At 52.6% G+C, this 26,797-nt stretch overlaps 1 protein-coding gene across 10 annotated transcripts in view; it reads right to left on the minus strand.

The window, feature by feature from the left end:
* Positions 1–901: 901 nt before the first annotated feature.
* Positions 902–26,797, minus strand: part of CE3H16orf96 (chromosome E3 C16orf96 homolog) — a 57,952-nt gene continuing 32,056 nt past the window's right edge. For 5 of the 10 annotated variants that reach the window (XM_086692134.1, XM_086692132.1, XM_086692135.1 and 2 more), the window contains 12 exons: positions 24,509–24,594; positions 24,108–24,218; positions 20,850–20,924; positions 20,241–20,405; positions 16,638–16,756; positions 15,879–15,941; positions 13,890–13,982; positions 12,862–13,042; positions 12,634–12,736; positions 6,279–6,359; positions 5,313–5,514; positions 902–3,956 (listed from right to left, as the gene is read on the minus strand). In XM_086692134.1, the coding sequence (XP_086548260.1) occupies positions 3,941–3,956; positions 5,313–5,514; positions 6,279–6,359; positions 12,634–12,736; positions 12,862–13,042; positions 13,890–13,982; positions 15,879–15,941; positions 16,638–16,756; positions 20,241–20,405; positions 20,850–20,924; positions 24,108–24,218; positions 24,509–24,594 (1,295 nt within the window). In that variant the 3' untranslated portion in view covers positions 902–3,940. Of the gene's footprint in view, positions 3,957–5,312; positions 5,515–5,696; positions 5,891–6,278; positions 6,360–12,210; positions 12,507–12,633; positions 12,737–12,861; positions 13,043–13,889; positions 13,983–15,878; positions 15,942–16,637; positions 16,757–20,240; positions 20,406–20,849; positions 20,925–24,107; positions 24,219–24,508; positions 24,595–26,797 lie in introns of those variants that run through there. The other 5 variants (XM_086692136.1, XM_086692137.1, XM_086692139.1 and 2 more) reach the window with 5 other exon arrangements.

Below are 26,797 nucleotides of genomic sequence, written 5' to 3' on the forward strand. Positions count from 1 at the left end.
TGTTCCTGGGGGACTGCCATGGGCTGTGCCTGGAGGTCGCAGGTGGTCACCTCAGGCCAGAAAGGACTGGGAGTTCCTGTAGGCCATGGCTTTCCAACCTGGGCACTGTGGACATTTGGGGCTGGCTCACTGTCTGCTGGGGGTGTCTTGTGCCCTGTGGGATATTGACCAGCATTTTGGCCTCTACCCGCTAGACGCCAGCAGCATCTCCCAATTGTGACAACCAAAAACGTCTGTAGACATGGCAGAATGTCTCCTAGACCTGTGGTTCCCATGGTTGGCTGCACAGTAGAGCCTCCTGGGAGCTCCGTAAAAAGACAAACCATAGATTCCCAGACCCCACGGCATCAGAGTCTCGGGGGGGAAGGCTCGACGGTATAATTTTAAACGTTCCCCAGGCTATTGGTTGATCGGCTTGGGAATAAAAATTACTTAATCGTACATGTTGAAAGGGTGAACTTAACAGAGCGTCACAGCTGTTAATAAAACAGCTCTCAGGTGATTGGGATGCGGAGCCTCAGCACGCCCCCCCTCACAGCAACTGGGAGCCACCAGCCTTGTGACTCCCAAGTTTGTGGGGCGTGAAGTTCCCCTGGGTGCTTGAGACAACTGTTCTGGAGGAGAGCCCAGGAATTTGATTCTCCCTAAGTGCCTCAGCCAAGGTGGGTACCTGGACAGGAGGGGGCAGAGAACAGGGTTGGAGCTAGGGCCAGGGGCTCTAGTACTTTCCAGCAATGCAGAGGCCCTGCCAGGTGTGCCAGGATCCCCTGGTCTGAACATCCCCCCGGGCAAGGGAAAGGCTGTAAAAGTGGGCCAAACTCAAAGGGAAGCCAGAGGTGGGAACAGAGAACCTGGAACCTTCTTCAACTTTCCCAAGCCTGGAAGCTCAGAAGCAAAGTCGAACGAGTCCGTAACCGTCTATTAACATGTTCAAAGTGTAAGTTGGCTGAAAAGCAAAGGTACTGGGTGCATGAGTGGAAGGGAACAGACACAGCCATCCTTGGCTGTCCACCTTGGCACCTCCTTGGACCTGGCCTTGTCACCTAAAAGCCCAGCGTCTTCTGGGCATGGTCACCCCCTACCTGCCTGCCAGACTTGAGCTCAAATGACTGTTTCCAAAGTTCTGCTCTAAAAAACCCTGTCTGCATCCTTGAAGTTGCTTGAAAGGACAATTTGAGCTCCGAGTATCTCATTCCTGAAGAGTGGACGTGGCAGCACGTGGGATGGTCTAGCCTCCCCAGGTGATGAGCAGTGGGTGCATCTTTCCGGTCTGCCGTTAAAGCACCTGGGCATGCTAATTTGGGGCTTTGCAAACCCATAGTCCCCTGACATGTGCAGCTTGGCTCAAACGATGCTCCATCTCTCTCAGGATGGCCTGCCGACATTTAATCACTGGAGTCTGCACAAAAAGTCTCACTTCTGGCCGATCTTGGAAATAAACAGCTGGCCCGGGTTCCCGCGAGGTCACAACGGGCTGAAGCTGACCATCAGAGGGGGGACCCAGCCAGCCTGCCTGTCATCAGTCAGCCCCCTCCACTGGCCACAGACGTGTGTCCAGTTCCTGTCTCCAAATCGGGATCTGGAGGGGATCTTGTTTTTCACCAGGAAGAGCTTCAGAAGTAAAAGCCCTGCTCCGCGGGGACGGAGGGGGGCACCTGGTAGATGGAGACGCTAAAACGCTTTCTGTGGGCAGGCAGGGCTCCTCCTTGAGACAGCTGAAAAAAGGGGCTTGTTCTTCGGATTCTCTCGGATGAAAGGGATGTTCCCGGGGTTCTCTAAGAACACGTTGTGGCCGGCCTCAGGAAAGCATGCTGTCCCCAAGGCCGGCCCCCGAGCCCGGCAGTGGGCAGGGCTGCCACGGCCCTGGAGGTCTCTGAGGGGCTTTTATGTCAGGACTCCTCTGAGGACAGATGAGTGCTTTGAGGCTGGTTACTTCCCAGGGCCAGTGCTGGGGAGGCCGCCTGTGCCGGACAAAAGGAGATCTCTTGATGCGAGGTTCTTTGCAATTCCTGCCTTTGGGAAGGTCTCTGGTTGCTTAGCCACAGCTTATGTTTGGGCGATATGTGTTTCACAGGAGCCTTAGGAGAACTCAGCTCCTTTAGGGGAGGGGGGCGCTGGGTCCTCTCAGACCCACTCCCAGGCTGGCCGAGGGCGTGTCGGGGGCACAGCACGAGGTGCTGGGAACCCGATGGCAGCGATCTGCTCTGCTCTCGGGGGCCGTTTCTCCTCTTCTGGGGGATAAGAGCTGCACGTGTTGGTGGGGTCGTTTTCCGTGGATCCTGGGGAAGCAAGATGAGGGGGACTGCGAAAAGAAGCCTTTCTCTGGCGGTTGTGTGTTGGTTTGGTGGTTCTCTGCCTACAGCCCCTAGAACCGCAGCGAGTCGGGGGTCAAGCCAGGGACACCAGTGTGCGCTGATTTTAGTGGAGGAGGTCCCTGCACAGAAGGCCCGCCCTTCCAGCACCTCAGCTCTCCGCTGTTGGCGACTTGCCTTGGGAACCGGCTCTCGTTGGTTGTTTATACCTTAGAGTCATGGAGTTCGTCGTCTTTGGAAGGTAGAAATGTTCAGTGACCCTTTCACCTGCAGCGGTGGGCTGTGGGCCGTGTTGGGGGTGCAGGGTGGTCGTCAGTCAGCATCTCCTTTCCAGCAGCCCCTCAAAGCAGGACCCTCCGCTTGGCAAGAGGCCCCTCTCTCCCCCTCCTGCCCAACTCATTTTGCAGCCCCACACCAGGCCAGCCCGCATGACTGGCACGGTTGGTTCCCTTCCCCCTGGTCCAGCCCGGCACGGCCGCTGCATCCCAGGCCAGGAACCATGTCCCCCTGGCAGAGGAGGAGGCTAAACCCAGGACCTCCTGAGATTCCCACTCTGCTGACCCCATCTTGGTTCTGTCTGCTCCCCAGGCACCTTTCCCAGCTGGCCTGGGGTGGCTACTTCCTGAGCACCTCCCTCCCAGTTCCCTGCAGGCCCCACCCTCTGGGGTTGGAAGAGGGGAGGGGCAAGGATTCTGCCTGCAGCTCCCATCTGGGACCAGACCAAAAGCTGGCTTGTTCCCCCACAACCCCTATGGGGGACAGGACTGTCATCCTCCGGCATCGCTCCCGGCTGGCTGCTGTTGGGTATCCCCACCTTCCAAAACACCAAGGAGCCTGTCGGGGGCAAATGGTTACACAGTGACCTCCTTGGGCCTCATTCCTCAATGCCTGAGCTACAGGAACCAACTCAGGCACGATTCCCTCTGTAAATCTGAGAAATGGCTGGGAAGACAGCTTTGCGGGGGCCAGCGGCGATGGAGAGGAGGCTCTGAGAATCCTGCCTGTGTGGGTGCCTGAGGGTCAGGGCTGCAGGGGACAAGCCTGGCATGGGACGCTTTGCCGGAGTCCGGGCTGCACCTCTCTTTCCTGACGTGGGAGGTGATGGAAGTTGGGGACCTCATACCCGTGAGCAACACCCAAAGAGGACAGCTCCTGGCCGGGCGCCGGAGAGCTGAGGCCTCCCTGAGCAAACCTGGGCCAATCACATCACTACCCCTGCCCCCAGACCTCCGATCTTCCCAGAACACAGGGCTAGGGCAGGCTCAGGACACTTTGCCGTGGTGGGAAATGTGGCAGAGGCAAGAAGCTTTGCTGTTGATTCTCTGCTGGGACTCAGCCAGGGTGGTTCTGGCCAGCGGCTCTGGGAGGTTGACCTTGGGGTGGGGGCCTGAGTAGGGACCAGCAGGTCCACCCACCCACGTGGGGCAGACAAGGCCCCCTCTGCAGGGGGTGCCAGGCCAGTCACCCTCATCCACGGTCAAAAAAGTGAAAGATTTTATTATGGGGAGAACGTGCCAAAAATACTCATCTGTGATACGGGGGTGGGTGCAGGGTCCAGGACTGCACCAGCCGGTGCCCCCCAGGGTGTCTGGGACAGGTAAGTCACCCGGGTCAGGAAAAGCTTGGCCTCATTTAGACACAGTCCTTGGAGAAAGAAAAGAGAAGTCAGGGGCTGGGAGTGGTCACAGGTGAGGAGCTGGGGACACGGCCGGGAGACCATCAGGAAGGGGGTAGGCAGGCAGCATTCCCAGACTCCGATGGCCTCCAGGTCCAGGGCTCCCACTCCATGCCAGCACTCTGGCTCCCCCAGAGCAGACCCCTGGGCAGCTCCCTCCCCCCACTCCCTTGCCCACTCAGCCGCCCTCCGCAGGGCCTCCAGTGCATGGTGGGGTGGGGTGGGGGAGTCATGCCCCAAAACCATACAGGGAGAGATTGTGAAATGTGGAAGACGTGTCAGAAGTATGAAAAGCATAGTGGGCGCAACTAGCCAGAGCCATGGAGTGGACAGGGAGAGGAAGAGAAGGAGAGCGGCAAGGAGGGCAAGCAAGCCGGGCGTGCACCGTGCTGGAAGGCAGGCGCGCGCCCTCTGCGGTCCTGGGCTGCCCACTAAATTGCCAGACCAGGTCATCGTGACCTCCCAGTCTGCTCCGCGCTCCACCAAGAGTATGGGCAGTCACCCCCCGGAAGAAACAGAAGGACGTCAAACAGGCGAGCAGGATTCTGGCCCTGGGGAAAGGGCAGCCCAGGGCGTTCCAGGGGCCTCTGCTCCCAATTCCTCGAGGACTGGCCAAAACGTAAACATCAACAATCAGGTTTTAAAAATATCCAATGCATGACTATAATGACCGGTGGGAAGGATCAGCATGAAATACAAAAGGAGGCACACAGTAATATTTGGCTCCCATGAGAAAAGTGGTCTGGTCAGAAATAACGGCCCCCAAAGAAAACATACGTCGGCAGTAGCTGTACTAGGAACTGATTCTGATAGAATCATTTCAGCAAAATAAAAAAAGGAAAGTGATTGTTTTCAAAAGCATGTTAGCTGTTGTATTGAAGACTGGTCAAGGAATTATGTTGGCTCAGTGGAAAATTCAATCTAGAGAGCTGTGTTCTCCACGAAGTGCAGGATAAAAAAGGATTGTGTTGTGTATGTATGTATAGAGTTAAGGGGTGTCCGAGTCTTGATTTCAGCTCAGGTCATGATCTCGCGGTCATGAGATCAAGCTCCGCGTCAGGCTCTGAGCTGACCGTGGAGCCTGCTTGGGATTCTCTCTCTCTGCCCCGCTTCCTCGCTCACTCTCTGTCTCTCTCTCAAATAAATAAACTTAAAAAAAAAAACACACAAACAAAAACAGCCACTGAGTCAAAATCAGTCCCTTATGGAGGCCTTTCACTCATGTCCAGGTCCCCTTCACCCTTCTCAGGCTGAGCTCAGGGCCCAGTCTCTGCCAGCAGGGGGAGAGGAGGGATGAAGGGAGGGTTGAGGGACGCAGGGCTCACGGGTTGGCAGGCTGCATGCTGGCTCGGGACTCGAGGCGCAGAGGTCGTGTGTGCCGGGCAGGCCGCGGGACCTGCTGGGGGTCCCCCTGGGATGGCGTCAGTGGTGGCAGCAGGGGCAGGGGCGGCAGCGATGGAGGCCGAGCTGGCATCGGAGGCTGGGAGCCCGAGGTGGCTGAGCACACACTCTTGCGGGGGTGCAGGCCTGAGAGAGGCAGGAGAGACGATGCTGTGTCCCAGCAACAATCATGGGGCAGGCGGGGGGTGGGGGGGGTGGGGTGGGGAGGGGGGCGGCTGGCCTGATGGGTCATACCCATTAAGTAGACAAGACCGGAAGTGCTTTCCCATGGCTCATCCTGTCCCAGACACACCCTAAAGTTCCCCCGGGGATGACTCCAGATAAATGACGCCACAGTCGGATGCTCAAGTGCACATGAACATGGAATCCAGGGTCAGGGTTGCGGTGCCTCAGCTCCGCACTGTGAGCTGGGAGAGTAGTGCACACCCACCCAACTGGGCCGAGGACGGCGTGGATGAGAAGGGAGAGAGCGCAGTACAGGCTGTAAAGCATCCGCAGGTACCTGGTACGTGGTGATGGCAATCAGAGGAATCCCCCCAGCCCAGCTCATGGGGCCCCAGGCAGAGAGGCCCAGGATGGTGAATGGGCCCCTCATCCCACCCCTGCAGCTAGGGGACAGACACCTGGTCTCGGCCCCCTGGATGGTGCTTGGCCAGGAAGCCCCGCTGAAGGGTAAACCAGGAGCCCAGGATGGCTTGAAGCCATGGCCAGGGAGCTGGGTGCTTGGCAGGGGGATGGGACACCTGAGGGGACTTCTTGGACCTGGCATACACAGAGCAGGTGAGAGACGGATGAGGTGGGTCAGGAGCACCCCAGGCTGGGACGGGTGAGCCCCAGAGACCCTGCCAGGACCCCAGCTGGGCCAGGGTGTTCGGAGGGCAGGTACTCACAGGGGTAGATGGCACCAAACAAGGCACTCGGGCGTTCACGATCATACAGGCTTCGAGTTGGGGGATGCGGAACCTTCACAGCTTAGAGGAAAAGAAAGGAGAAGACAGAGGAATGGGTGAGGACTCTTGCAGAGTTCCGCCTGACCCCAGACTCCCCACTTGTCCTGCAAAGGCCCTTTCACCGTTTCCCAGACCTGCCCGCCTTCTGCACACACCTGCCCCTCAGCCTCTCTTTCGTGGAAGATCCCTCCTCCCACCCAGAGTTTCTCAAGGCGTAGATGTTCTCCCTGGGGCCAGACCACGGCCATCATGCCCCCACCCCCACCCTCTCATCACTCACCTTGTGTGTGTGAATTTTTTTTTTTTTTTTTTTGAGATAAAATTCACACAACACACAGTAAGTAACCTCTGTGCCCAGTGTGGAGCTCAAAATCACAACCCCGAGATCAAGAGTCACATGCTCCACTGACTGAGCCAGCCAGGCGTCCCACAAAATTAACCATTTAAAGCCAACAATTCAGTGACATTAACGCTCATTCACAATGGTGTGCGACAACCACCTCTAGCTAGTTCCAGAACATTTCATCCCACCAGAAGGAAACCCTGTGCCCATGAAATATTCATTTCCCTTCCTCCCTCCCCCAACCGCTGGCAGGCACGAATCAGCTTCTTGTCTCTGTGATATTCCTGTTCTGGACCTTTCACAGACCAGGGATTGTACAACATTTGGCCTCTAGGATCTGGCTCCGTCCTTCACTTTTGAACCCAACACATCTCCTTCTCCCTATCCAGCCAAGAATCCCCATGACTGGCCACCCAGACCAAAGGCTGCACAAGAAGAGGGACCCTCAGGGTGAGGATGCGGGTGAGGGGAGGGCCCGGGCCTGGCTCTCAGGACGAGTTACAGGCACCAAGCTCCTTCCCACGATGGACACCAGATTGTTCCTTCTGCCTGGACACCTGTGTCCTTCCTGGCTGTCCTGACAATTCCTGCTTCGTGAGCTCACCAGGGACTCCTCCCTGGCCATTCTCTCCCCAACTTCTGTGTTTCATCTTACTCAGTGAACTTTTTATCTATTTATATCCTATGGTCCTTCATGGGGTAAGAACTCTAAGGGGGCAGTAACTTTATTTTGACCACATTGGGTCTCCCCAGTGGTATCTAAAATATGCCTGACACCAAGAAGGGCTCAGGAATGACCAAATGAATGACCAGGGCCGTGTGGCAGCAGGTGTGCTCTGTGGACCTCCCTTTTAAGAAAGAATTCACTTTATACCCTATGTTTTCACTCTTATGTGGATCCTGAGAAACTTAACAGAAGAAACAGAAGAAACAGAAGAAGATCCTGAGAAACTTAACAGAAAGAATTCACTTTATACCCTATGTTTTCACTCTTATGTGGATCCTGAGAAACTTAACAGAAGACCATGGGGGAGGGGAAGGAAAAAAAAAAAGAGAGGGAGGGAGCCAAACCATAAGACACTCTTAAAAACTGAGAATAAACTGAGGGCTGATGGGGGGGTGGGAGGGAGGGGAAAGTGGGTGATGGGCATTGAGGAGGGCACCTGTTGGGATGAACACTGGGTGTTGTATAAAAACAATTTGACAATAAATTTATTATTAAAATAAATAAATAAATAAATAAATAAATAAATAAGAAATAACCCAGGTCAAAAAAAAAAGAAAAGAAAAGAAAAGAAAAGAAAAGAAAGAAAGAAAGAAAGGACTCACTTTATAGCAGACTTTCAACAACAGCCAAACCATGGAAAGAGCCCAAATGTCCATCAACTGATGAATTGGTAAAGAAGATGTGGTTTTTCTTTTTTAAATTTTTTTTTCAACGTTTTTTATTTTTATTTTGGGGACAGAGAGAGACAGAGCATGAACGGGGGAGGGGCAGAGAGAGAGGGAGACACAGAATCGGAAACAGGCTCCAGGCTCCGAGCCATCAGCCCAGAGCCTGATGCGGGGCTCGAACTCACGGACCGCGAGATCGTGACCTGGCTGAAGTCGGACGCCCAACCGACTGCGCCACCCAGGCGCCCCGAAGATGTGGTTTTTCTATACAATGGAATACTACTTGGCAATGAGAAAGAATGAAATCCTTCCATTTGCAGCAATGTGGATGGAACTGGAGGGTCTTATGCTGAGTGAAATTAAGTCAGTCAGAGAAAGACAGATACCATACGTTTTTACTCATATGTGGAACCTGAGAAACTTACCAGAAAACCATGGGGGAAGGGAAGGGGAAAAATAGTTTCAAACAGGGAGGGAGGCAAACTCATAAGAGACTCTTAAATACAGAGAACAAACTGAGAGTTGATGGGAGGGGGTGGCAGGAGAAAGGGGAAAATGGGTGATGGGCATTGAGGAGGGCACTTGTTGGGATGAGCACTGGGTGTTGTACGTAAAGCAGTGAATCATGGGAACCTACTCTGGAAACCAAGAGCATGCTATACACACTGTATGTTAGCCAACTTGACAATAAATTATATGAAAGAAGGAAGGAAGAGAGAGAGAGAGAGAAGGAAGGAAGGAAGGAAGGAAGGAAGGAAGGAAGGAAGGAAGGAAAGAAGGAAGGAAGGAAGGAAGGAAGGAAGGGAGAAAAAAACAACTCACTGTTCAGCTGCAGGGGTACAGGGAGCCAAGAGCCTCCAGCTGTTAGCACCTCAGGGGCTGTTAGCACCTCAGGCCAAAGACGGGAGCACAGGGCCTGGCCACTGGGGGTCTCTGCTTGCCTCCTCCCTTTCCTCCCTCCTCTTTGTTAACCACCCCATCCCCAAACCTCTTGCATTCCTAACTATGTCTTAAGGTCTGTATCTACTGTTACTTGAGCCTGTACTAAGAACTAACTCCAGTGTGTTTTGTGGGTTCTGCATAAAAGCAAATGCCCAATCAAGGGGCGCTCTCAGGCCCCCGTTCTGATCACCTGGTGGCACCTGGATCCATCCACAGGTCTCAGGCCGGACCAGCCAACCAGCCAACCAGTGAGACTGTCATATTGCTTCCCTCCAAGGTGAGGGACGTGGGCCCAGGGCACAGGTTCGAAATCGAGACTCAGCGAGGCTTGGAAACAGGGTTCTGACCCAGCACTCTCCCTGAGGTCTTACTGATGCCCTGGATTCTGTAGGTCAGAATTCAAACTCGCCATCTGACCCCAACACCTGCTCCTTCTAGGCCCTCCTCTGTGGCTTTTCCACCTCTGCATAAGCCAGAAGCTGAGGAGCCGTGAGGCTCTCAACAGGAGGGGGCCCTGAGCTCTGGCAGATGAGACAGATTCTCCAGGGCTTGGAGGCAGATGCACAGCCTGGGCAGAGGTGGGAGATAGCTGGGCTCACTGAGAGACAAGCAAACAGTTCTGAGATGCTGAAGGGAGGGGCATACAGGGGACAACCCCCCCCCCACTCCCCACCACAGATCAGCCAAGGAGCCTGACTCTGGGGGCAATGCCCCTGAGATGTCCCTGTTCCAATCCCCAAAACCTGTGACTGTCACCTGACTTGGCAGAGGGCGACTTGGCAGATGTGATCAAGTTAAGGATCTCAAGACAGAGAGTATTCTGAATGATCCAGGTGACCCAATGGAATCACGAGGTTCTAAAGAGGAAGGCTGGAGGGTCAGAGTCAGAGAAGGGGAGGTAAGGACGGAGAGACACATTTTGAGCTGGAGGAAGGGGCTACAAGACAAGGAATGAGGTGGAAACGGTAAGGAAATGGTCTCCCCTAGAGCCTCAGAAGGAACTAGACCTGCTGATCCCTTGATTTTAGCCCTTGATACTCATTTCAGATTGCTGATCTCCTGAACTAAGATAAAATAAATGTGGGTTGTTTTAAGCCACTCGGTTGGGGTAATTTGTTACAGCATCCATAGGAAACTCCTACCAACAGGTTCTGAGCTGGGGAGGGGCCTGGTCACTGTGCGTGTTTTAGGCAGTTCACCCAAAGCTGGTGAGGAGGGCTGAGGCTGGTGACGCCCCCCTGCCTGCCTCCTCCTACGTCCTGAGTCCTGCCTGAACTTAGCCTTCCTTCCAGGGCACTTCTTCAAAAGTCAAGCCTGAGAACCACTAGCCTCGGCACGTCCACCACCCTCCTATGGGGACACGGCTCACTGGGGACTGACTGGGTGTTCCTCTGCCCCGGCCTGAGCTCCTGACTCAGTGCTAGCACCTGGAGGGCACAGGCCGGCCAGATGCCCTTCAGTGGCCCCCAGCTGGCAAAGAACTGAGTAAATGGCAGGGCACGCTGGACAGTGATATGAACAGACTAATGCATCTGGGGCCAGGGTGGGCCTGGGCAGGGCTCACACTGGCTCATTTAGGTTTAGATACTGAGTCCGTTTTGGATTAGAATGTTCTTTTGAGTAAATAGATGAGTGATAAGAGCAATCTGGTCAAAAGATCTGGCCACAGGCGGGTTTCGAACCAGCTTCTAAAAGTAGTTAGACTTTGTTGTCCCCAAGCAGAACAAAGCAGTTGAGGTGTCCTTTGATTCAGTCCTACTTTGCTGCGTGGGTCTCAAGAATGACTGAGCCATGGGGAGAGAAGCCCTGCCCTATGGGTGACAGCCCAGGGGAGGTAGGTGGAGAGGGGCCCTGTCTAGTGCCTGAGTGGAGATAAGGGCTCCCCCACCTTCCAGCAAGCGGCCCTCACCTGCTCGTTGGTGCAATGCCTCACTGGGTTGTTGCCAGCTGAAAGGAGACGGTGCAGGCCTGACAAGAACTCGGGGCTCATTAAATATTAGCCACCATGGTTATTACCCTGCCCGGTGACCCCTGAAGCTTAGCCTGAGTCGCCTCCCAACAGCAGCCACTGCTGGGGGGTTGAGGCTTGTCCAGGGGGAGCTGGACCCATGCCGGGGGAATGCAGGGCTCAGATGGTGTCCTGACCTCCTGGGCCAGCGCAGGGACCTGTAGTGTGTTGAATGGTGGTCCCCAAAGAGGTACGCTCCCCAGAACCTAGGAATGTAAACTTATTCAGAGAAAGGGTCTTCGCAGATGTAATTAAGGATCTCGACATGAGCTCATCCCAGGTTAAGGTGGGCCCTAAACCCGATGACAAATGTCCTTCCAGGAGAAAAGGAGAAAACACAGGGATTAGGCCACAAGAAGACGGAGGCAGACGCTGGAGGGACACGGCCATGAGCCAAGTTACGTGTGGAGCCACTAGGAGCTGGAAGATGCAGGTAGAAGCCTGTCCCGGAGCCCTGGTTGTGAACACAGCACTGTGACAGCTTGATTTTGGACTTCCAGGCTCCTGAACTCTGAGAACTTCTTTTGTCTTAAGCCGCCCAGTTTGCGGCCATTTGTTGCATGTGTCCCAGGACACTAATGCGGGCTCTTCTTTGCCCAGCATTCCCAATAAAACAGTCCCATTTCCTTTTCTTGCATACCTGGTATTTAGTCCTCAAGTCAATGGGGACAAAGCAGGGTGAGGAAGAAAACCATGGGCAGAATTTAACCCTCCAGCCACTTTGGGACTCCAGGGTCCCTCTACAATGGAGAAGTGTATGGCTCTTCCGGAAGGAGAAAACCCTGAAGAGTGGTGCAGAGGAGGTACCCCTTCTAGCACTGCCGGCCCATGGCTGGAGCTGAGGCCTGGAGTCCCGGGTAGGAGCCAGCTGGAGCAGGGGCTTTGATGCTGCAGCAATCAGAGTGACTGATCCATGTGTCCCCACCTAACCCAATCCTCACCTACCTGGGACATTAGGACACAGGCCTCCAGTGTCTATGCATATCTCTTCATCATACCCAACCCCTTCCCAGTCTCCATACCGCAGGGAGACTCACCTTCCTGACTCCAATTGTGCCTGGCTTCTCCCCACCGCGGGCCTTTGCACCTGCTATTCCCCCCCACATGGACCACTTTCTTCCCACCCGACCCCTTCATCCAGCTTACCCTATTCCCTCATCAGATGCCTCTCCTTGGACTGGCATTCTCCTTACAACCCTCCCATCCCCAGCCCAGCATCCTTCTTGGGGAGGCCATCTGGCACCCCTCCCTAGGCCAGAATCCTTCGTCACCAGGGCGCTCCCCTCTGGTCAGCTATTCATTGCTATGGCTAACAATGGATCCTCCCCTTCAGGTTATTTGCTTACATTCTGTTTCTCCCACTCATGTGGAGACCCCGGGCAGCCCATCTTTCTTTGCTCCCCACTGCCTCTCCGGTGCCCGGTGCAGCACCTGGCATATAGTAGGGCTCCGTTTTTTCAAGTAGCCGTGTGAAGTCCTCCTGCCACTTGAAGATCCCCAAGTCAGGGATGGGGCCAGCTCTGAGCCCTACCTGCACCTCCTCATGCTGCCCAGCAAAGCCAGGACATTGAGGGTGGGGGCTCCCCGGAAGGCCTGATACTCCTCACCTGCCAGCTCCTTCTCCACGCCCGTCGAAGGCCGTGCCCCATCCTGGTTGATCATTCGGCCCTTGTACAGGATCCCGTCCACTCCCAGAATGTCCACCTCGGCCTGTTAGATGGCCCGGGCCCCAGGTCAGGGAGAGTCCTTGCCTGCCTCTCCAGGACACACAGAGGCCAGGCAGAGCACGGCCTCCCCCGGGGGTCGCCCATGCCCAGGGCTTCTGCCGCACTCACTGTGTCATAGTCCAACACCTCAGGGTCCCCGTAGGGGTAGAATGTTGACAAGTCATAGGACTTGAACTTGAGGTTAGCATCATTGCCGGGGCCGTCGCCCCAGTCCTGCTGGGGTCCCAGCACATCCAGACTCCTGTCCTGGTCTTCAAGATCCTGAAGCTGCTGTAGCTGCTGGTGTTCCCTGGGGTAGGACAGGTAGGACAGCAGCTGCTGGGAGACCCCTCTGCCCCAGAGGAGCAGCAGGGTGGGCCCAAGGGCCTGACCAATAGCAAGACAAGATTGGAATTTCTTCCAGCTTGAGTTTGAGGGGCCACTATGGGCTGGCGAGTGGATATGGACATGCACAGTTGGGGCAGAGGGGAAAAATCGAGTCCTGTGCTCCCCCAGACCCCACCTACCCCTGGGACCCCAGTCTGGCCTGCCAATGGAAGGCTTTGAACCTTTGATCTCAAGAAGGAATCAGGCATGGGAAGGTGGGGGGTGTCAGGCACAGGCCCCCCCATGGCCCTCCCCTTTACGTGGCTGTGATAGTTGTTCAGCCATCATTTCCCCACCTGGGCAGGTGGCTAAGTTATCTGAGCCTCAGTTTCTTCAACTATGAAGTGGGGTGATGACAGAATACACCTCAAAGGGAAGGCTTGAGGATTCACTGAGGTCAGGTATGCCCAAGCGCTCAGCGCAGTGCCCGCCTGGCCACACCAAGCCTGAGGCCACAGTCCTCGCTTATTTCCTCCAGCTGGAAGCAGGCACCTCAATCCTAGCTCATAAGAGTCATGAGACTTAAATGAGAACCCTTCCCCAGTCATCTCAGCCCATAATAGATGCCCAGTAAATAAGCCCATCCCTCTCTGCGATTCTCTCCCAGGCCATCTGCTGCCCCAGCCACGGCTGTCCCAAAACGGCTCCCTTGCAGATGGCTGACAATGCCCTGGGACCGCCTTTGGATCCCGGGACTGGAGCTGACATGTCTGCAGGGCTCCCGGGCCCCTGAGGACCCCCTCTATGGGACAGACCCCGAGCCCGCTCACCTCATCCGTTGCCGCTGCAGGTACTCATAGCTGTTGGCACTGGCGGGGCGCAGCCGCGAGAGGAGGTGGGCTTTGCGGATGGTGATGAGTTGCCTGTTGGGGGACAAGAGTTAAGTGGGAGGTGCCAGTGGCCAGCAGATGGCCCCGGGCTCCCTCCTCCAGGAAGCCCTCCCTTAAACCCAGCCGTCAAGTTTATTGACTTTGAGAGAGAGAGAGAGAGAGAGAGAGCGAGCGTGAGCATGTATAAACAGGGGAGGGGCAGAGAGTGAGGGAGACAGAGGATCTCACGCAGGCTCCATGATGTCAACGCAGAGCCTGATGTAGGGCTTGAACCTACAAACTGTGAGATCGTGACCTGAGCTGAGACCAAGAGCCGGATGCTTTACCACCCTGAGCCACCCAGGCACCTCAAACCCAGCCTACTTTCTAGAGACATCTGCAGCATGGGGCCACTGCACAAGGGCTCTGAAGAGCCCCAGTGATCTTTGAAATGTCATAAAGAACAACCGTTCTGATTATAAAACTAAAAACCAGAATAGGTAAATCCTTGAAACAGAGAAGTTGGTGGAAATGCCCTGTTGCCAGCCGGAGTGGCGGTTACACAATATTGTCAATGCACTAAATGCCACTGGCCTGTTCTCTCTAAAATGATTGATTTGCGCTATGTGTATTTTACCTAAACAACAAAAAAATGAAAACAAAGTAAAATATCAGCTTTCTGGGCAGCGGGAACTGTTGTACACTTTGATCTGAGAGGTGGTTATAAAGGTGTATACACACATACAAATTCACCAGGTTGCACCAAAAACATTCATATACTTTACCATATTATTTAAGCCACAATAACATCTTATATTTTATAAGGTATCTTTAAAAAAAAAAAATCTTAAAAAAATTTTTTTTAATGTTTTATTTTTGAGAGATTGAGAGAGAGAGAGAGAGAGAGAGAGAGAGAGAGAGAGAGAGACAGAGGCGAGTGGGGGAGGGACAGAGAGAGAGGGACACAGAAACCGAAGCAGGCTCCAGGTTCCGAGCTGTCAGCACAGAGCCCGACGCGGGGCTCGAACTCACGGACTGTGAGATCATGACCCGAGCCGAAGTCGGATGCCTAACCAACTGAGCCACCCAGGTGCCCCTAAGGTATCTTTTTATTTTTTTTTAATTTTTATTATTTTTATTTATTTTTTTTACGTTTATTTATTTTTGAGACAGAGAGAGACAGAGCATGAACGGGGGAGGGTCAGAGAGAGAGGGAGACACAGAATCTGAAACAGGCTCCAGGCTCTGAGCTGTCAGCACAGAGCCCGATGCGGGGCTCGAACTCATGGACTGCAAGATCATGACCTGAGCCGAAGTCGGCCGCCCAACCAACTGAGCCACCCAGGCGCCTCCTAAGGTATCTTTTTAAAGAAATGTTTATTTATTTAAATAGAGAGAGAATGGGAGAGGGGGAGGGGCAGAGAGAAACAGAGAGGGAGAGAGAGAATTCCAAGCAGGCTCCACACTGTCAGCCCAACATGGGGCTTGATCCCACAAACCATGAGATCATGACCTGAGCCAAAGTTGGATGCTTAACCAACTGAGTCATCCAGACGCCCCCTGAATTGTTCACTTGAAGATGGTTTATGTTATGTGAATCTCACCTCAATAAACAAAAGTTTTAGACTCTAAAAATACATGCAACGAAGTCCCACAAAGTTCAGCTTTTCCCCACTTTCCTTCCATCCTTTTGCTTTTGGAGCTGACCTTGACCCTGGCACACACGGGACACCAGGCAGGGCTGGCAAAGGAGGGGATGCCGGTGCTCCTGCCCAGGACAGGGAGCAAAGGACATGATGTGTACAGAATGGTGTATAGGGCCAGATGAACATCTAAATCACGTACCTACCACCCCCCCCCGCCCCCCGCCAGGGCAGGTAGGGCTGGGCGATTCTGGGGAATCCAGAAGAGAGGGGTTGGGCCCAGACGCCCCCTGGTGGCAGTACTCACGGGCCGGTCATCATCTCCACGGGCCGGTCGCAGGAGATGCATTTCACCCGCTCAAACAGTTTCCTGGAAGACAGCCGGCCATCAGCTGCTGCCCCGTGGGGAAGGCCTGTCTGTACAGGGTCAGGACTTCCCTCCACAACCCACTCCCGCTGGCCTGGCCCAGCTCAAGTCTGCCCTGCTGGTCCCTGTGGATCCCCACCTGTGGCCACCTGCAGCAGTGGGGGACAAAGTGTGTGCAGCTTATGTGTCTGGCCCAAACATAATGGAGGTCTTTAAAACCAGGGTCCTTCTGGAAAGCTGCCCTTCACAGGGGATATTTGGAAGGATGAGGGGTCATCTTAGGACAGGAGACCGCCCCCCCAACATTGATTTCCTCTGCCTAGGACTCTCTCTAGATGGGGGTGGGGGAAATGGCGACAGGCTCCAGTCCCAGATCCACCCAGGCTCCCTGTGAGGCCCTGCATGGCCCCTACCGTCCGTGAGCTTCAGTTTCCTCATTCACAGCAAAAGGGCTTTGGAGCAGATACATTCCTGGAGCCCCTTTGCCAGCCAAGACCAGAGATGCCCCCCTCGGGGGTGCCCTCAGCCCCATCCCATCCTCAGCCCCCAAGCTGGGAAGCCCCACTCCTTCTCCCTGGGTCCACAGGTCTGGAATCCTTCCTTCCAGAATCTGCTGGGATACCCATCTCATTTCCTCTCTGGAGAGAGGGTTTTGTCCCCAGCCTCTGGGAGGTGCACCCCCACCCAGGAGGGGCTCACTTCCTAAAGCCAGCAGCACTGTCAGGGTCAAATCGGAGGCCTTCAATCAGCAGCTTCCTGACTATTTTCCAGACCTCATCCACGTCTTTCTTCAGGTCATCCAAATCACTATGGGCCAGCTGCACACAGCCAAAGGGAAGAAAAGAGGGTTTTGTCAACTAATTCATACCCCACCTTGCTCAAGAAAAGGATCTGCAGCAAAGTTACCCAATGTTGGGTAACAAGATTAAGCAGCAAAAGCGAGGGGCGCCTGGGTGGCTCAGTCGGTTAAGCGGCCGACTTCGGCTCAGGTCATGATCTCGTGGTCCGTGAGTTCGAGCCCCGCGTCAGGCTCTGTGCTGACAGCTCAGGGCCTGGAGCCTGTTTCGGATTCTGTGTCTCCCTCTCTCTGACCCTCCCCCGTTCATGCTCTGTCTCTCCCTGTCTCAAAAATAAATAAAATGTTAAAAAAAATTTAATAAAAAAAATAATAAATAAATAAACAGCAAAAGCGAGGGGGTCAAGCAAAGGGGACACGATCAAGCTTAGGTTATGGTTCATACCCCTAACGCACACCGTTGCCGGAATGGAGCTGCAAAGTGAGCTCCCCAGTAGCCAAGGCAAAGAAATACTGCCAGTTACTGCCTCCAAAAGATAAAATCAGCACCACTGCTCAACTGAGGCCCTCAGGCCCAAGACACATTTCTCCCAGCGGTCCCCAGACCTGATATTCACACATGCGACACATATTCACTGAGTATGAAGTATACTTACAACGGCTTTTAGTGTATCTACAGAGTTGTGTGACCATGAGTGCGACCAGTTCTGGAACATCCTAATTACTCCCCAAAGAAACCCTGTACCCATTAGCGATGGCCCCTCGTTTCCCCCCAAACCCTCAGGTGTAGGCAACCACTGATCCCGTTCATGTCTGTGGATTTGCCTGTTTAGGATACTTCATATAAATGGAGTCACATCCTCTGTTGCCTTTGGTGTTTGGCTTTCACTTAGCACCATGTTTTCAAGGTTCATGGGTTATACCATGAATCAGGGCTTCATTTCTTTTTATGGCTGAATAATATCTCATTGTGCCCACTGTACAGAGACCACAATTTGTTTATCCATTCACCCGCTGGCTATTGTGAGTAATGCTTCTTTGAACATTTCTGTATGAGCTTTTGCGTGGACCTGTTTTCATTTCTGTTGGCTACAGGGGTTGGAAGTGCTGGGTTGTATAGGACTCTATATCTAACTTTCTGAGAAATTGCCAGACTGCTTTCCATGGGGGGACTTTTGAATTTTTAAGGTGTTCGTTCCAGGGGCAGCTGACTGGCTGGCTCAGTCAGTAGAGCATCCAACCCTTGATTTCAGCTCAGGTCATGATCTCACAGTTTGAGTTCTAGCCCCACATCAGGCTCTGCGTTGACAGTGTGAAACCACTTGGGATCCTTTCTCTCTCTCTCTCTCTCTCTGCCCCTTCCCTGCTCACATGCTCACACACTCTCTCTCTCTCAAAATAAATAAACTTTCTGAAAAAAGATTTAAAAACTTGTATGTGTATGTTCACAGAAGCATTATCCATAATAGTCAAAGGTAGAGACAACCCGAGTGTCCATCAACAGATGAATGAATAAACAGAATGTGGTCTATCCGGCTGATGGAATATTGTTCAACCATGATAAAGAATGGGGAGTCTGATCCATAAATGAACCTTGAAACCATGATGCTAAGGTCAAGAAGCCAGTCACAAAAGGTCACAGGATGTATGATTCCACTTATATGAAATGTCCAGAATAGGCAAAGCCACAGAGACAGAAAGTAGCCCAGGGTTTGGCAGGGACTGGGGGCAGGGCGGGCTGGAAAGTGTCTGTATAAATGGGCACAGGCTTCTTTGTGGGGGATGGAAATATCTTAAATAGGGGAGGTGTTTGCACAACACTATAAATGTACTGAATGCCACGGATTTAGTCACTTCAAATGGTTAATTTTAGGTTGTGTGAGTTCTGCCACAATTAAAAATACAGGAAGAAAAGAAAAAGCACTTAAAACAAAAATTTACAAAGCTTTCTATTAGGAAGAAATTGAAACACCCAGAAAAGTGAAAAGACCAGAATCATTAACCCCCATACACCCGCCATCCGGAGTTCATCATTCTTAACAGATTGCTACATCTGCCTTATTCTTTTGATGGGGTATCTTTTGAAAACTTACAAAGACCATGACACCTCACTCATGAATACTGTCGTACTCGTGAGGACATTTTCCTACGTGATACCCAATGCATGAACAGTAATTCCTGACTGTTCTCATTCCCAGCCCTTTTGTAGACTTGGCTCAATTGAACCAGGACACAAGCCAGGACTCCTCATGGACTGCACTGGGTTGTTTTGTCTCTGGAGACACTTTTCATCTAGAACAGTCTCTCTGTCTCCACTTTTTTTCCCACCCTATCATTGAATTACTGAAGAAAAATAGGTCAGTTGTTCTGTAGATGACTATAGTTCCTCTGGCTGCAATTCTGTATTGATTTGTGTGATTTTTCAGACAAATGTGTTTCCAGGGGCGCCTGGGTGGCTCAGTCGGTTAAGCGTCCGACTTTGGCTCTGGTCATGATCTCATGGTCTGTGAGTTCGAGCCCTGTGTCAGGCTCTGTGCTGTCAGCCTGGAACCCAGAGCCTGCTTCGGATTCTATGTCTGTCTGTCTGTCTGTCTGTCTGTCTGTCTCTCTCTCTCTCTCTCTCTCTTTCTCTCTCTGCCACTGCCCTGCTCACGTGCTCTCTCTCAAAAACAAATAAATAAACATTTGGAAAAAAAAGAAAGACAAGGGCATCTCCATGAGAAACACATCCCATATCTGTTTTGATTGTTGTTATATCCCCAGTGACGAGTGTCATACGTGCCCAGCGCATAGCTGATGAATGAACAAATCCTTGTTTTGTAGATGAGAAATCTGAGGCTCAGCGAGGTCGTAGCACTCGGGGCACACTGCTGCTCAGAGGGGCTGCCTGATTCTGAGCCCACGCTCTCCTGGCCATACCAGCAGCCCCTGCTGCAGGAACCACACAGAAGTATAACTGTTGGTCTGACTGTGCCTGTCTCTCTACTGGATGGTACAAATCAAGGCAGGGGCTGTGACTCGTTAGCAACATTTATCACAGGTGGTCAGTAAAGGATGCATGGATAAATAAATTAACAGCAGACACCCCACTCCATCCCACCCTGCCCCCTTGCTTGCCCAGGCATGAGAGTATGGCAGTCAGTCTCCAAGATCCTCCCTGCTCACACCCTTTCACAAGGGGTAGGGCTGGCCCGTGGAACGAGGCTACTACAGAGATGATGCACCGTGGCTAAGTCATAGAAGCTGACAGAGCTTCCATTGCGCTCTCCTGGGCCACCCGCCCTGGGGACGTTGGCTGCCACTCTGTGAGAAGTCTGTGTGGTGAGGGAGTGAGGTGTCTCGCCAACAGCATCTTGACTGCAGCCTCATGGGAGACCCCGAGTCACTCAATTAAGCCGCTCCCCAATTCCTGACCCTCAGCAACTGTAGAGCATTTGTCGTTTCAAGCTGTCACATTTCAGGGTCACTTGTTACACAGCAGGAGACGACTGCTAAGGGGTACTCACCTTGGTGCTCAGGTCCTTGCTCAGCTTTTCCGCAGTCTTCTTCCAGTCATTCTCGTGGGTCACGACCCTGAAGAGCATGCTCTGAATCATCTCATTCAGCTCCATCGCCACCGTCTCCAGGTCAGCTCGGCTCGCCTTGCCTGCCAGGGTGCTCCTGTCGGCTTTCTGGGGACAGAGGGGACTCAGAGCGGCAGCGATGCTGGGGTGGCAGAAGAAGGAAGCTGGAGGGGGGCGGGATCAGACCACTCTGGTCTGTGTTTTCGAGTTTGGGACCCTGAACGCCTGGCCTTGGCTGAAATTCAACCTCGGGGTCTAATTGGCTCAGACACAGCTATCAGGTGTAAGCCAAGGTTTTCCCGTGATGGAGAAGCTGCTGCCTGATTTTTAAGTGCAAGTAACAAACCGTCATTCATCCTGAGTCACTGAAAATAGGAGTTGATGGGACAAATTTGGGGAAGCTGCCCCAGCCCTTCTATACGATACAGGTGGAAGGAACCTGGGAGGCTCTCTGCCTGATCTCGTCTTGTCTAGATGACTCCATTGCCCTGGGTGGGAGAGCTGGGTTCAGGATGCAGGGGCGGGAGGGGAGAGGAGTCTCTGCTCATTCACCTCTTTCAGCTCCTGCTCCATCACACTTTTGTCCACCTTGTGCATTTCGAGGTTTTTAATTTCAGCATGGACAATCTAAAAAAAAATTTTTTTTACATTTATTTATTTTTGAGAGACAGAGACAGAGCACAGTGGGGGAGGGGCAGAGAGAGAAGGAGACACAGAATCAAAGCAGGCTCCAGGCTCTGAGCCGTCAGCACAGAGCCTGACATGGGGCTCAAACTCATGAACTGTGAGATCTTGACCTGAGCCAAAGTTGGATGCTTAACCAACTGAGCCATCGGGGTGCCCTGAACCTAATTCTAATAAATTCCAAGTTCCACCATGTCCACCTTCCCCAAAGATGGGTCCCAAAGTCTAGAATGGGAAATGCAGGTGTGGAAGGAAGGTCCTGTTTTGGCCTCAAGTCATTGCTTCCTCTAACCCCACATCAGCAGGGATCCCTGACCTTTTGGAGTCATCAGGCCTGATGTTAATATTTAGATCTCCACTTGGCTCTTTCTAATTAAAATCTGGAAATAAAGAGGAGTGATTAGCTGGGACCTTCTAACTTCTACTGCTAGGATCACCTGTGTACTGAGTTGATTAATGTCCTCCCCAAAATTTGTGCCTGCCCAGAACCCGTGAACGTGGCCTTGTTTGGAAATAGGGTCTTTGCAGATGTAATTGGTTAAGATGAGGTGATACCTGGGGTGCCTGGGTGGCTCCGATGGTTGAGCGTCCGACTTCAGCTCAGGTCATGATCTCACTGCTTGTGAGTTCAAGCCCCCATCAGGCTCTGTGCTGACAGCTCAGAACCTGGAGCCTGCTTCGGATTCTGTGTCTCCCTCCCTCTCGGCCCCTCCCATGCTCACACTCTGTCTCTCTTTCTCTCTCAAAGATAAAATAATAAAACATTAAAAAAAAAAAAAAAAGATGAGACGATACTGGATCAGGGCAGGCCCTAAATCCATTGACTGGTGTCCTTATAAAGACGTGATGTGAAGACAGACACATAGAGGGAAGAGGCCATGTGACGACAGAGGCAGAGACTGGAGTGATGTGGCTACAAGACAAGGAACCCCTGGAGCCATCAGAAACTGGTCGAGGCAAGGATCCTCAGTCTGAGCAAGGCCCTGCCAACACCTTGTATTCTGGCTTTTGGCCTCCAGGGCTGTGACAGAATACGTACCTAGCGTTTCAAGCTACCCAGTTTGAGATCACTTGTTACAGCAGCCACAGAAAACGAATACACCCAGTAAGTGGTATACTCACTGGCCGTCTTTTCGGTCTCCTCCTGCACCGAGCCACAACTCAGAATATGATCGTCTCTTCCAGGAGTGGTTCTGGAATGCAGCCTCTGGCTTATAAAAGACACTCATCCACTTGCAAAAGGCAAATCACGTTTTCTACAAAGCCTGTGAGAAAGAGTTCTGCCCCCACTTATGTTCTCGCTTGGTTCTCAGTGGAAAACCCTCGGAGAGACACACAGCAAGGGGATGGAAACATCTCCCTCCTGCTTGCGTGGTGGCGGTGTGGCTGCATGAACAGGCAGACGTGGACTGAGCTCTTAGACTTAAGACGTGGGCATTTTGGGGCGCCCGGGTGGCTCAGTCGGTTAAGCGTCTGACTTCGGCTCAAGCCATGATCTCCTGGTTCAGGAGTTCAAGCCCCACATGGGGCTCTGCACCAGTGGTGTGGAGCCCGCTTGGGATTCTCTCTCCCCCTCTCTGCCACCTCCGCCATTCGTGCTCACTCTCCCTAAATAAACAAGCAAATAAATAAATAACAACTTGAAAAAAAAGGAAATATTTAGCAAAGCATGTGTTGTATACTAAGTCTGCTCCAGGTCTTTCCAGGGTTAACTTTTATAAGCAACTAATTCCTGTTGGCACAGGGGCAGGAAGGACAAAGGCTGCCTTGTTCCATTTGGCACCGTTTGGTCAGGCCTTGTCCTCTGGAGTTTCCCTCAAGTGACAGCTACTTGGAGGCAGACACTGTGCACAGGGCAGGGCAGGGTGCTGGCCACTCAGCAGACGTGCCGAACGGACGGGCTCCGGTCTCCATCGATTTGTCTGCAGGGTGTGGTGGCCCAGCCTCTCCGGAGGGCAGTGATAAGTAAGGGTCCAGAGTTGGCAGGAGATGAAGTCATTCCTGACCTCGGTATTCACAAAGGTCTGAGCCTGCAACCCCAGATACCCACCGCCCTCACCCGGGCTGGGAACTGGCTCCCTTTCCAGAAGTTCTTTTCCCCACCAAGTTGCCCTGTGTGTGTCCTAGCCTGGTACCTGCATGGGGGCGGGGGGGGGAGATGTGCCTTTTTCTTGCACCCCCTACATCCTAGTGCACCCCACCAATAGCCCCCTGACTTGGATCAGAAGCCCCCATGGAAACTATATTGGGTGGTTCTGTTTGGGGTTTTGTCTCTTTCATTCTGGGGGAAGGTCCTGTCTTCCTGCTGGGAAGGACTTCGGGCCCTCCTCCAAAGCCTGGGGACACCCTGGAGACAAGGCACGGATGGGACTGGCCCTGAGGACCTTAGGGCCAGGGTCATCAGGCCAGTTGAGTCAGACCCTCCAGGCCCATGGGAGAGGGTGTCCAAGGAGGCCCCCACTAGGTGCTTGGTGTCTGTGTGCACAATTGTCATGTCAGTAAACCTGCCATTCTGGGAAGACCCACTGGTGCTGAGCTGGGTTAGGGGAAATGTTATGAACCTAACAGTTGGTGCAAGAAATCCCCTCACTCATTCGCTGATGCCTTCAGCACATGTTGAGTGTTGGCTGTGCTCCAGGCACCTTTCTGGGGGCGGGTGACCCAGGGGTCAACAACACAGATGTTGCCCAGGCCCTCTTGCTTATATGTTTGGGGGCGGAGGTGGCGGTGGGGGGGTGCCCAGATTTGTTGGTTTCAATTGAAGTGTAATTAACGCAAGATGAAATGCCAGTGCAGGGTCCCTGGTTCCCCTGCCTTGGGTGTAGCTGTGAACCCTTGAAAGGAGGGTCCAAACGTCCTAGTATGGAATCCTCCCCCTACCTGCTCACCCAAACCCCCAGACTTGGGGTGCCTGGGTGGCTCAGTCAGTTGAGAATCTGACTTTGGCTCAGGTTATGATCTCACAGTCCATGAGTTCCAGCCCTGCGTCAGGTTCTTTGCTGTCAGTGCAGAGCCTGCTTTGGATCCTCAGTTCCCCTCTCTCCCTGCCCCTCTCCATCTCTCGTGTGCATGCTCTTTCTCTGTCTCAAAAATAAAAAATAAAATATTTAAGAAAACCAAACAGACCTTCAAGTCACCCAGGCGAGTCTGGAGCTTTTCCACTGCCCTGTCCAGCACGAGGTGGTGATCCTTTATTATCTCTATTTGGTGGCCCCAAATTCTTTCAAGTTCCTCCTCCTAAAAGGGGGGAGACACAGACATGAAGCCCTCGGCATTGAAGGTCACCATGGCAGGGAAGGGGCTTGAAGAGTGTACCAGGCCAGTGCCGAGAACCCTCGTTGGTGGGGGACCACATAGCCACGACCCACTGGGACTCCTGCACCTGCCAGGTCTGTTTCTTTTGCCCCACTCACTCCCCCAGGCCGCCTTTTAGCTACACAACAAATTCTGGTCCTGGGTCAGCAACTCAGCTGTCAGCCTGCCTCAAGCCACCAACCCCTAGTGTCTTTCTGCCCCGGGGCACTGACCTTCATCCTGGATCTCTGGAGGTTCCCAATCTTTTCCTGCAGTATGTCCACTGTCGTGCCGAGCTTAGAAGAGGCTCCCAGATTAGCTGAGGGCAAAGGAGGGGGTGGCTGTTAGGGGCAGAGATGGGGAAAGACCCTTCATCTAGGGCTCCACTTGCTTCTGCCAGGAGACATCCAAGGTGGCACTGACCACCGGAAAGATACTGTGAGCCTGGGGCCTTCCAGGTCATTTACCTTTTCTAGTAGTCATTCTTTTCTTTTCTTTTTTTCTTTTTAAGTTTATTTATTCATTGGGAGGGAGAGAGAGAGAGCGTGAAAAAGCGGGGGAGGGGCAGAGAGAGAGAGGGAGAGAATCCCAAGCAGGCTCTGTACTGTCAGTGCAAAGTCTGATGTGGGGCTTGAACTCATGAACCATGAGATCATAACTTGAGCCGAAGTCAGACGCTTAACCGACTGAGCCACCCAGGCGCCCGGAGTAGCTACAGTCTTTTAAAAAAAAATCTTAAAATGGGGCACCTGGGTGGTTCAGTCAGTTAAGCGTCTGACTTAGGCTCAGGTCATGATCTCATGGTTTGGGAGTTTGAGCCCTGAATTGGGCTCTGTGCTGATAGTGTAGGGTCTGCTCGGGACCCTGTCTCTTCTCCCTCTCTCTGTCCCTCGTCCACTCTCTCTTTCTCAACAAAAATAAACTGTATTTAAAAAAAATTTTTTTAATGTTTATTTTTGAGAGAGAGAGAGAGAGAGACAGAGCATGAGCAGGGGAGGGGCAGAGAGAGGGAGACACAGAATCCAAAGCAGGCTCTCAATTGTCAGCACAGAGCCCAAAGTGGGGCTCAAACTCACGAACCTGAAGATTATGACCTGAGCCGAAGTTGGATGCTTAACTGACTGAGTCACCCAGGTGCCCCTAAATACATTAAAAAAAATATTAAAAGGATCAGATAAAATTAATTTTGATATTTTATTTAACTCAATATATGATATAAAAGTATCATTTGAATATATGATACAAAATTATTGAGATGTTTTACATTCCTGTTTTCATCAAGGTTTCAATATCTGACATGCACTTCACACTTGGAGTACACCTGCACTTGAACTTGCCCCACCTCAAGTGTCCAACAGCCACAAGTGCCTCCTGGTATTATATTAGACTGCACAGGCCTAGGGAGGCCTTTCTGGAGTTTATTCCAGTCTCAGAAAAGGCCCTGAGCTGGGATGCCTGCCTAGCTCAGTCAGCGGATCAAGTCAGACTCTTGATCTCAAGGTTATGAATTTGAGCCCCACATAGGGTATAGAGATTACTTCTTTTTTTTTTAATTAAAAAAAATTTTTAATTTAATTTCGAGAGAGACAGAGACAGACTGCAAGTGGCTTAGGGGTAGATAGAGAGGGAGACACAGAAGCAGAAGCAGGCTCTGAGCTATCAGTACAAAGCCCGACGCGAGGCTCGAACTCACAGACTGTGAGATCATGACCTGAGCTGAAGTCAGACGCTCAACCGACTGAGCCACGCAGGCACCCCAGAGATTACTTTAAAAAAAATCTTCAAATAGGATAGGGCAACAGGCCTCACAGTGGGTCCTCTGAGCCAGCAGCATCAGAATCAGATGCTGGGGGGCACCTGGGTGGCTCAGTCAGTTAAGCATCCAACTTGGGCTTGGGTCATGATCTCACAATTCCATAAGGGGCTCTCTGCTCTCAGAGCAGAGCCCACTTCAGATCCTCAGTCCCCTCCCTTTCTCTGCCCCTCCCTTGCTTCTTGTGCTGTGCATACAAATGCTTTCTCTCTCGCTCAAAAACAAATAAACATTAAAAAAAAAAAATCAGCTGCTGGAATGGGTCAGAAATGCAAATTCTTGGGCCCTGCTCAGACCACTGAGTCAGAAACCCCAGGGGTGGGGCCCAGCAGTCTGTGCTTTAACAAGTCTCCTGGGGATGCTGAGGGAACCACAAGGTTGAGAAGCAGTAAATGAGGCCACCCTGCCCTCCAGTCCCCTCAGTGAGCCTCTGTCCAGCATGGGCGTAAAATGGGAGCACAAATCTACAGGTACCACTGCCACCCACAAAGCTTCTGTGGTCTTTAAGGACACATTTGTTTGCCTGGCAGTGGCTCCTAACCTCAAACTGACCACTTCATCTGGGGCCTGTTCTGTGCTCTCGGACATTCTGGCTGATCCAGACTTATCAACACATCGTACAGTAGTGCTGCGTCACATGGGCTGTCGAAAGGAAGTTTTCCAGAGTAATTGTGATGTGGGATTCTCCTTCTTCGGGGCCAACTTTAGA

The sequence above is a fragment of the Puma concolor genome, chromosome E3, assembly GCF_028749965.1.
Source record: "Puma concolor isolate L17-30 chromosome E3, mPumCon1.1.hap2, whole genome shotgun sequence".
Taxonomy (NCBI): domain Eukaryota; kingdom Metazoa; phylum Chordata; class Mammalia; order Carnivora; family Felidae; genus Puma; species Puma concolor.